Source organism: the organism of the source record quoted next (genome assembly GCF_019968985.1).
Source record: "MAG: Porospora cf. gigantea B chromosome Unknown PgB_NODE_977_length_8958_cov_125.85, whole genome shotgun sequence".
Classification (NCBI taxonomy): Eukaryota; Apicomplexa; class Conoidasida; order Eugregarinorida; family Porosporidae; genus Porospora; species Porospora cf. gigantea B.
In genome coordinates, this window is record NW_027179368.1 from 1 (window position 1) to 8,958 (window position 8,958).

The 8,958-nt window shown below is 54.8% G+C and overlaps 5 protein-coding genes across 11 annotated transcripts; 2 read left to right on the top strand and 3 right to left on the bottom strand.

Moving 5' to 3' along the window:
* Positions 1 to 12: 12 nt before the first annotated feature.
* Positions 13 to 1,741, bottom strand: KVP17_001308 (uncharacterized protein; the record flags this gene model as incomplete). 2 transcript variants are annotated; one of them, XM_068516603.1, is made up of 2 exons in its annotated part: positions 52 to 1,479; positions 1,507 to 1,741. In XM_068516603.1, coding segments are annotated over 2 exons (1,663 nt in total), but the record flags the coding sequence as incomplete, so codon positions are not given. The 2 variants fall into 2 exon arrangements, with proteins under 2 accessions (XP_068370890.1, XP_068370889.1); XM_068516604.1 differs by lacking the exon at positions 1,507 to 1,741 and having other exon boundaries at positions 13 to 1,450.
* Positions 1,742 to 2,001: 260 nt separating this feature from the next.
* On the top strand, positions 2,002 to 2,823 carry KVP17_001311 (uncharacterized protein; the record flags this gene model as incomplete). Its single annotated transcript, XM_068516610.1, has 1 exon — positions 2,002 to 2,823. The coding sequence occupies one exon, from the start codon at positions 2,002 to 2,004 to the stop codon at positions 2,821 to 2,823; it is 822 nt and encodes a 273-aa protein (XP_068370896.1).
* Positions 2,824 to 3,262: 439 nt separating this feature from the next.
* KVP17_001310 (uncharacterized protein) lies at positions 3,263 to 5,711 on the bottom strand (the record flags this gene model as incomplete). Of its 2 annotated transcripts, XM_068516608.1 has the most annotated exons (9): positions 3,263 to 3,383; positions 3,422 to 3,538; positions 3,568 to 3,658; positions 3,687 to 3,964; positions 3,993 to 4,250; positions 4,278 to 4,734; positions 4,763 to 5,022; positions 5,049 to 5,584; positions 5,613 to 5,711. In XM_068516608.1, 9 exons carry the CDS (start codon positions 5,709 to 5,711, stop codon positions 3,263 to 3,265), a joined length of 2,217 nt encoding a protein of 738 aa, XP_068370894.1. The 2 variants fall into 2 exon arrangements, with proteins under 2 accessions (XP_068370894.1, XP_068370895.1); XM_068516609.1 differs by lacking the exons at positions 3,263 to 3,383; positions 3,422 to 3,538; positions 3,568 to 3,658; positions 3,687 to 3,964; positions 5,613 to 5,711 and having other exon boundaries at positions 3,989 to 4,250; positions 4,278 to 5,185.
* A 149-nt stretch (positions 5,712 to 5,860) lies between these two features.
* Positions 5,861 to 7,284, top strand: KVP17_001307 (uncharacterized protein; the record flags this gene model as incomplete). 3 transcript variants are annotated; one of them, XM_068516600.1, is made up of 4 exons in its annotated part: positions 5,861 to 6,458; positions 6,486 to 6,548; positions 6,575 to 6,914; positions 6,942 to 7,284. In XM_068516600.1, 4 exons carry the CDS (start codon positions 5,861 to 5,863, stop codon positions 7,282 to 7,284), a joined length of 1,344 nt encoding a protein of 447 aa, XP_068370886.1. The 3 variants fall into 3 exon arrangements, with proteins under 3 accessions (XP_068370886.1, XP_068370888.1, XP_068370887.1); XM_068516601.1 differs by lacking the exons at positions 5,861 to 6,458; positions 6,486 to 6,548 and having other exon boundaries at positions 6,604 to 6,914; positions 6,957 to 7,284; XM_068516602.1 differs by lacking the exons at positions 6,486 to 6,548; positions 6,575 to 6,914; positions 6,942 to 7,284 and having other exon boundaries at positions 5,861 to 6,481.
* Positions 7,285 to 7,286: 2 nt separating this feature from the next.
* Positions 7,287 to 8,455, bottom strand: KVP17_001309 (uncharacterized protein; the record flags this gene model as incomplete). 3 transcript variants are annotated; one of them, XM_068516607.1, is made up of 2 exons in its annotated part: positions 7,287 to 7,617; positions 7,647 to 8,455. In XM_068516607.1, the coding sequence occupies 2 exons, from the start codon at positions 8,453 to 8,455 to the stop codon at positions 7,287 to 7,289; spliced, it is 1,140 nt and encodes a 379-aa protein (XP_068370893.1). The 3 variants fall into 3 exon arrangements, with proteins under 3 accessions (XP_068370893.1, XP_068370891.1, XP_068370892.1); XM_068516605.1 differs by lacking the exon at positions 7,647 to 8,455 and having other exon boundaries at positions 7,287 to 7,595; XM_068516606.1 differs by lacking the exon at positions 7,287 to 7,617 and having other exon boundaries at positions 7,643 to 8,455.
* Between the last annotated feature and the right edge of the window lie 503 nt (positions 8,456 to 8,958).

Sequence of the window (8,958 nt, forward strand, 5' to 3'; positions counted from 1 at the left end):
CCACGACCATACTGAGACCCGTCTGAACCACGGCGACCTTCAATGTCTCACGGCATAGCTCTCCGAAGGCAGGCCACAGATCGAGCCGAAACGGGTAGGGGTACTTTATCTGGTGGGTAACTGTCATGGGCCTGAGGCCTGTAGTCGCCTCCAGGTCCTCAAGTTGCACCAGCATTGCCGGATGAGACGTAGACGAAATGGCCACAGCTTCACATGTGTCGGGCAGCGGAGTGGACGTCTCCTTCGACTCATCCTTACCTTTGGTCTTCTCACTCTCGACCCGACAATACAGTTTGATACGTCGAGCTAGAGTGCCCATAGCTAGGCAGGCAACATGAGGTGGGAACTGCAGACGGACCGTCTGCAGAACCTCTGGCGCGAACACTGAGAGCTTCGGATTCTTGCTAATCATCTTCGCCTGCAATCGTTGGCACTCGTTCTTCTCGCCGTGGACTAAGACGATGTTTGGAATTCGTAGCGCCTCCACGAAACCCCACGTCTGGTCGAAGTCTGAGTGGGCCGAGAACGAGATCTCCTCAAAGCTCGCTTTCACCTTGGCAACGCCATCGGAGATCTGGACACTCTGAGGATTTCGTCTTAAAGCATCGGCCACTGTGCCTTTTACGGCGTACCCAGTCAGAATGATCTTATTCATAGGGTCCCCTGCCAACAATTCGAAGAGCTCTCGGGAAGGTCCAGTTTGTAGCATCCCCGGAGCGGCCATGACCACTGCGGGCTTGTTCGGGCTGGTTATTACACCTTTGATGCTCGACACCTTGCCTACGGTCTGAATGAACCTGAAAGTGAAGGGATCGGAGCCAGTCAACATCGCCCTGTTCTTGACGCCGTCGCCGGCTGAAGATATGAACCCGCTTAGAATGGGCATACATTTGATGCTCAGAGGAGACACAAAATATATAGGGATGCTACCGAGGCGTCGCTCATGTTTGCTCCAGAACTCCTCCAGCATGAGTAGAATCTCCTGTGCGCGTCCAAGAGCAAAGACCGGCAGCAGACACTTCCCGCCCTTGCTGACCACCTGCTGCACAGACCGCAGAAAGGCTTCCTCGCGCTTCTTCCGGGGTAGCGTCACCCGAATACCGAAGGTGGATTCGCAGATCAGCACATGCACATCCACGTCAGGAATCTCAGCCTTGGGGACGTGCCGATCATCCTCGCGAGAGAAATCGCCAGTGTATAGTACCCGGACGCCTCCGATCTCCACCAAGAACTGGCAGGCTCCGATGACGTGGCCTGCGCCGAAGCACGTGATCTTGATGCCGTGCACTTCGACCACCTCGTGGAAGTCGATGGTCTGCACGACCTTCATGGTTCGTACAACGTCCTCGACCGAAAATAACGGGCGGTTGTTAACCGTAGGGCCTCCCGTATAAACCCTAGTGTAGTCTCGCCACAGCAAGTTGCAGACGGCCTTCGTGGCCGGGGTCATCAACACTGCTCCGGCGAACGATGTGTGGTCTGTGTGGGTCCCATCTTAACGCCTACTGAGAAGGTATGGCACGCCTCCGCAATGATCTAGATGGAAATGAGTGACTAGACAGATGTCAACTTCGTCCAGGCGAGATTTATCAAAGATAGGCAAGGCGCCAACTCCCGAAAACGCAGGGTGAATGCCGCAGTCAAAGAGAATCGACTGCCCTTTGTAGGTCATGTGTATGCAGGACCGTCCAACCTCGCAGCCGGCTCCCAAAGGTGTGATCTCTAGGTCACTCAAGTCCATTAATTCGAGAATTCTTTTCGATTCGACAAACGAAAGGAACTACTCACCAATTCGCACTGGGGTCAATGTTTCATCGGCACTCTTTTCAATTTTGCTGACTCGTGTGTGTGAACGTCTGTATGCGGGCGACAGGGAAGAGATGCGATACATACCTTGACGAGATGAAGCAACTCACTCATAGACCCCTCAGCAACGGTTTGAAGTCGAGGTGCAACAAATGTTCCACGAGGTGTTCATGAGATGGGAGAAATTCATCACTAATGAAGGCTTCTAGTTTGCTACTGTTAACCATCGCGTTCACCGAGCTGCTTCCAGATCCGGAAGCAAGCATGCTCAACAACATCCATCTCGAATCCGACTACGTGCACGAATTCGCCATCGCGACTGAGCCCGCCAGCTCCTCCGCTGAGCCCCTGTGGCCCTGGCACAACGCAGAGGAGCCGGGCTGCTATGACCTCTGCGAATTGGAAGGCGGTTCTATCATCGACGTCTCAGAAGACTTCATGGCGGGCGAAGCGCTTGTTGAGGATGAATTCGACGGTTTTGACGAGAACTTCACGAACGTCACACAAGGAGCTGTTATCGACTATGGGTGTCTAGATCTCAGAGACCAGGATGGAGAGGTCACAAACGACAACCGGGTTGCTCCCTTTCCTTTCCCCTTCACAATCACAATTCGAACCCCGGAAGCTCACCTTAGAGGCCTCGGGGATAGCGAGGAGTCGACAGCGGATGCGATCAGCAGCTTGCCCCACAGGGTGGTAGAGAACGGTCCCCTGTACTTCTGTGAAGAGAGTGCCTCAGACCATACCACAGTACACCTCAACGGAACTAAAACGATTGAGTTCAACGTCTGCCGTCTTCCGGACTACCACTGGCAGGTTGAAGTATCCAGTAGGAACTTCCTAGACTACGACCTCTGCGAGACCCAAGTCGAGCCTAAAGGCCGCGTCTACGACACCATCACATTCACAGCTCGCAACTGGGTCGCCCGAGAGAGGCCCGCATTCGTACTGAGGTGCCTGTTGCACGGAGAAGTGGAGACCACACACGTAGTCGACGTGCAGATGTACCACAACTAGGACTGTTCTGTGACAGCAGGGTCTCGTCTGGCAGCTGGCGTCTGCCAGGTCGCGTCATCGGGGAGGATAGCTCGGTGTCCGCCGCATGGCCATCTGACCCGGCACCGGTAGGCAACTTCCCACTTTCGCCGGAACGTATCTTTGCTTAGATCTATTAGTTTCTCGACACAGTCTCCTGTGTTCTTCCCGAAGCGCGGCTTTTTGCACTTTCCGCTCTTTAGCAGTGTCCACCTGTAGGGACACGGTTTGGAAAAGTCCTGTTCGCATATGCATGGCCAAGGTGCATTACATTTCCGTTGATACTTTTTTTTTCCACGCTTCGCCCAGATACCAAATTTTTTGTAGCTGAATATCCTTAGTGAAGGACGCCTACGGAACTGAATTCGAGCAGAGCGGCATCCTGCTCCACAGGAGCGTCGTGGCCGAGGCAACAGGGGCGTCACAATTCCGAGTATCGGACTTGTATAGCCAGCCATACGGACACCTCTGTCGATAGTTTTGCTTGCATGTCGTGGCGCATGGCCACTTCACGTTGCAGTCCCACACTAGAGCCTGTCGCCCTGGAATGGAGAAAGGTACAAAGATGACTTTGCCGCACGAGCCTGGCTTTCTCCGCTTAATCCGTTGCCACTTGCTGGGAGAGAAGTGACACCGTATGCCGAGCTGGCCGTCAACCTTAACAGCCACCTGGCTGATTTCCCTCTCTGAAAAGTCTCTGCCTTAACGGGTTTAGCATGTCCTCACTCGAGCTGGCGGATTTTGCGCTCGTCTGGCGTGAAGTGCTTTGGACAGTGGGGCGTAAGCGAGCGCACGCACTTGCCACCCCCACAGGGCCCTGAATGAGTATCTACTTTCCGACATACATTGGTGGTTACAAGACATAGCTGTAATCCGCCGTAGCTCGGGTACCATGTGCTGGAAGTCTATAACCATTGGGCATCTGGACGCGAGAGTCACCAGTTTGAGATCTGCGGTGCAAACCCCCTTTGACGTCTCTCTCCACCCCTCCGGACACCGAGGCGAAACGAAGTCCTGAGGACAGATTATACAGGGCCAGTCGAGGCTGAACTTCTCCGCGGCTTCCATTTTCTCTTCAACTGTCATGGTGGGAAAGGAGATCACCTTGCCCCCAGGAAGAATGCTGCGTGACCAGGACTCTGACGCCTCACTCCACCTCTGACATGCATAAGGTCACTTCCAGACTGCCAGGGTCCATGACAGGTGACCAGCCTACGGGGCACGGCTTATCGAAGTCCTGCTCGCACATGGTCGGGCCTTCCACCAAGTTGCCTATTTGCTGAAAACCCAGAACGGCTTTCAGGCTGTGGCTGGACGTTTGTCTAAATCGTGGCAGGCCGTCGGTCTCAGTGTCAATCAGGGCGTCCAATCGCGCGCTCGACAGGCGAGGAAACTCGTGATGGAGGATGCTGTGACACGCGCCGCCCGTCTCTCACCCTTTGGAGCGCTGAAACCCTCGCGCCACTTGCATGTCTCGGAACTGCGTGAGGCCTTGCCCTGCGATCTCTAATATCTGTCTTCGGGCCTTGGCGAGTCCCTCGTCGTAGATAACTCCGTCCGTCGCGTACTTCCGGTACACATGCTCTCTTTCCTTGGCGCCCTGCACTCTGGGGACCGCAGAGAATTCCGTGTAGTTGCGTCTGGCGCCCACGACCCCTCCGACGACGGTATGCGGTTGGCGTCGGTCCCACACGACAGGTCCGTCGGCTCCGCTTTGCCACCAGGTCAAAGCGTCGTCGGAGCTTCCCGTAAGATAGTGGGCGTTGGTTTTTTTGATCCGTTCGCCCTGCTGACATATCGCCGTGAAAATGCCCCGCAGCTCCAGTGTGTACCCAGCAGAGTCAAACAACGCTCCGCAGCGGTCTGAGCCAACTGGAGGTCGAATGCAGAAGCCTGGGTGACCCTGGCCGCGGCTGCCTACCTTGGTCACTGGGCTTCCAGTTGTGCGGACACAACCCCATCCATACGACGCCTGGCAGGCGACTGAGCGCGGCCTGTCGACGAGTGGACTTGCTCGGCCCAAACCGCACATGGCATACAACCTCCACTTGATGCATTTTGGCTTTGTCGCGGTACACGCCAGAGACGTCCATGACTCGAGGACAGGGCCCAGTATAGTCCAGTGGGGAGTGGCACCAATGTGGCTTGTCGGGGTCCTGGAGCCAGTTCCGGGGACAGGCTCTGTGTGTGTCGCTGGCGTCTCCCACTTGTGGAAAGGCGGGGGTGGACCCGATACCACTTGGTGGTACAGACCAGGGAGACTGTTGCCCTCGATGTAGCTGACGACTGCGGCGCCCTGGCAGGGCCAGTGCACGTCGCAGCGGTACGCCCACATCTCGCGCATCACGGCTGTGTGATCTTGGAATGTCTCGTCAGCAATGCATGGCCCTTTCTTTCTATAAATATTCGGTGCGCTGCAACTCTTGTCTGGGTTCACAGTCCAACCATAAGGGCAGGGTGCGTCCCAGTTCGTGTGAGCTGGACACGCCGTTACGCAATCCCAATGGGTGTCGCACGACGACGCGAGATTGGCTTTTTCTATCGGACTGAAGTCCGTGACGTCCTCTTTGCCACATGGTCCAGCATACAAGGTCGAGGGTTCACATATATTACCACCTACATACGTCCAAGTCGAGGGACACGGGAGGTTGTAGTTCCGTTCGCAGAGCGGTTCCGTGAGCACTGCGTTCGGCATAGTGGGGTCCAGAATTAGATCGCCCGCTACGTCATCTATGCGATTGAGCTACGTCTGATCCGCTGTGGTAGCTCACCAAGTCGTCGAAGGAGAAGGGCCAGTAGCCTCCCTCCTCAAGCACCGCCTCATACAGAAGGTAGGCAACCTGCTCCGCGAACAGAAGAGCCCGAACCATTAAAAAATGCCGGCCACACACAGCTTGGTGTGTTTTTCGCTCATTGATTCGGCGTCAACCCTTTTGAGATTATCTTTCAAAACACACCTCAACGCACCAAGCCTGCGCTGGTCTACGCCGCAGAGAGTGAATATATTGGCATTAGGTGCATGCTGGAGAAAGTCCGCGGTTTCTGCCTGCTTCTGGGGGTGTCCTGGCTGGGATCATTCTTCCACTCAGCGGTAGAAGAACAACGGCAATCTCAGCGGCGGATTCAATCCCTGTTGTCAAATTTCGAATCGGTACTTGCTGGAACCCCATTCAGGCTTGGATCACACTCGGGCCAGATCGTACTGACGAAAGTGTCGCCGGAGGTGACGCTGACCGACGCACGGCGAGTGTTGCTCGACGACGAGAGCCATCTAAGCGCCTTGGAGCAGAAAATAGCGTCCATACTACACATACAGCGAGAAGAGTCCTCAGCAACACTGCTGCGGCCTGATCCGCCCTGGTTCCAACAGCATGGTCTCTTCTATCCTTGGTTTGTGATGGCCAGCAGCAATAAAGAGCCCCCAACCAAGGACCAGCTGGAGTCTGGAGCCTTGGCCGGCATCTACCCGACCTTTTTACAGCTTCCGGCTTTGCAGGCGATGGAGAGCTATGGGCGGGTGCAGCAGTCCAATGGATCCGTGCCATTTGCGACGGTAAGCTACGAGCCTCCCGCACATCAGTTTCTGTGGGCTCATCATTTGGCACGATTCCACAACTGTAAGCCGCCACGCTTCTTGTAACCAGACGTACATCCGTTCCCTGCCGTTCTCTCGTTCGATCCTACGAGTCACAGTCTCTATCCGCACCGTGAGTGCTCTTTTACCGAAGTACAGGCGATATGTGGGTCATTCCCAGTCTATCCATGGCCCAATCCTCACCGTTCTACGGTGCGACATTCCACGTCGATGGCGGGACTATTACTCTTCGATCTGAGAAGTCGATGGTTATCGTCCAGCAGCCCTCCATGCCATCGGACGTCCTTTTTGCTTACTTTGGCGTTGTAGAAGCCGCATCAGCGCTTTCGTCGACCATCGAATTCCAAGTCGACGTGCCGCATTCTTTGCTGAAAATGGGACCGCGGCTGCAGGAACTCCACAGACGTAAGGCAGCAGTACCAACTTCACCAGACTACCACTGTGGCGCTCGCAAGGGCAGCATCCTGGGCTCAACAGTGTAAGTTGGTGAACCCCCCACCCACAGGTCTCTGGATTTCAGGCGAGTGCTTGCCTGCTTTCGACTCTTGACCTGGGAGGAGGGCTACAGCAGCGACGATGTCGAGTGGCCCCTGCTCCCCACCTCTCTAGAGCATGAGAGCTACCTGTTATCTCTCATGAGGAATCTCGTGGAGGCTGACATTCTGGCGAACGCTCGATACCACCCACCAGAGCTGAAACTGGGTGATCTGGAGGAACAGCTGAGATTCAACTCTTGGGTGTCAACCCTGACGAAGATATGGAGGTCGCGAATGAACTGGGGAGTGTCACTTCTTGCAGACATAGACCAGATGCACAAGATCATCGAGGAAGTCGTCAATGCCAAGTAAAATTAGACCAGCTCCAACTCATCATCGTCCATGCTCTGAACATCCTTGCTCTCATCAACATTGCCCTCGACATCCTTACTCTCGACGTCGTCTGCGAACTTCACGCGTTTTGCTGGGCGGTCTCCTTGCTCGTGTGTCTTGTCTTCAGATTTCTTCGACCTTTTCTGGGCGTACTCCATGGCCTCCTCTTCGTCTGAGGACAGATGTGCCAGATCGTCTTCCTCCTCCTCCAATCGCAGTTTTCCGTGACGCTTGTAGGTGACTGCCCCCCCCATGACCCCTGATCTGATCATTTCGAGCTGCAGCGTCATCCTAGGTCCGATTTCGCGGAGACTGGATCAATGCCCCGCTTAAAGACTCACGTGACTCCCAGTTTTTCCACGGAGCTCTCTAAATCGGCCACCTTAACAACGGTCGTCTCGTCGGCTTCAGATTCGCTCACGTTGCCGGCGCCAGTCACGCCGCCAGAAAGGACGAACTCGGACACATCCGCTTGATTCGCGAAGTTGAGGCTGCGGCTGGTGTTTCGGAGTTTGAGGAGCTTTCGCACACCCCGACTCAGGTCTAAGTTCTTCTTGACCACTGAGTACTGGCGCCAAGTCACGGTTTCATCGGCCTTGGAGTAGTCGAAGAGAACCACTCTGCGACAGTCGTCCAGTGAGAACTTGGAAGCGTCCACCTTCGGGTAGAGACTGTGGAAAAGCTCCGCGAGATCCCTTTCTGTCTGAAAGTTGTTGATAACCACCAGTGGTGGCGTCTCGAAGTCGGAAGGCCGAAAAACGGCGCTGCTGACGGCGGCTCGGATGTCGGACGACAGGGCATACTTCATCACGTTGAACGTGAAGGTGGGCCCCTTCCGCATTTTACAAAGGTGCAGGCGCAGCTGACCGTCCCACGGGCTCTGAGTGAACACTTGCAGGTGAGACACGTAAAAAACGGCTGCTGCAGACACAAAGTCCTTGATAACGTTCTGTTTGCGCTCCTTCAGCTGTCCAGCCACCCACGGCGCCATGGCTTTCCGCACCTCTGACGCGAGTTTTTGTCCAGATTGGGATACATTCCCCTTTTTTATGACGAAACTCTTAGGGATGTCCTTAATGTCTGCATCTTTCCCCTCGTCGTTGGCCAGCTTGGGTCCTTTCTTTTCGGGCTTCTTCCGATAACGACCCATCGGAGTAAATCGAGATTTCTCGTACTGCTGTTCAACCAACACTAAGAACACTGTATCTTATGCTCAAGTGCATACATTCCTCGTCACCACAGGCGTGGTGACGAGCCCCAGCTCATGTAGTCTTCGTTGCAAGAGAACCTGAATGCAGTCAACCTGAGGCTCCTTTAATCTGAATCCAGTGAAGGACATGCGAGTTCGCAATGGGTTCCACATTAGGGTTAATAAGCCTTGATATCATATGTTATCGTGGAGGAGGGCGTTTGTCGTACTTGCGATCATAAACGCGTGGGTTCTGGTCAAACGTCTTTGGTCCCCTTCGGTGATAGCAGTGTTACCGAACCAGATACTAGCCTTGCGACCGACTGCCTTGCGAACGACTGCCCTGAGCCTCAAGCAGATAAAATCCGTTGGTGGCGTCGCTGCAAACAGAGAGTGTATGTGCCCTCCAAGAAGAGAATCCAGTCAACCTGAGGCTCCCTGGATCCAGTTGTCGAATAGCATAC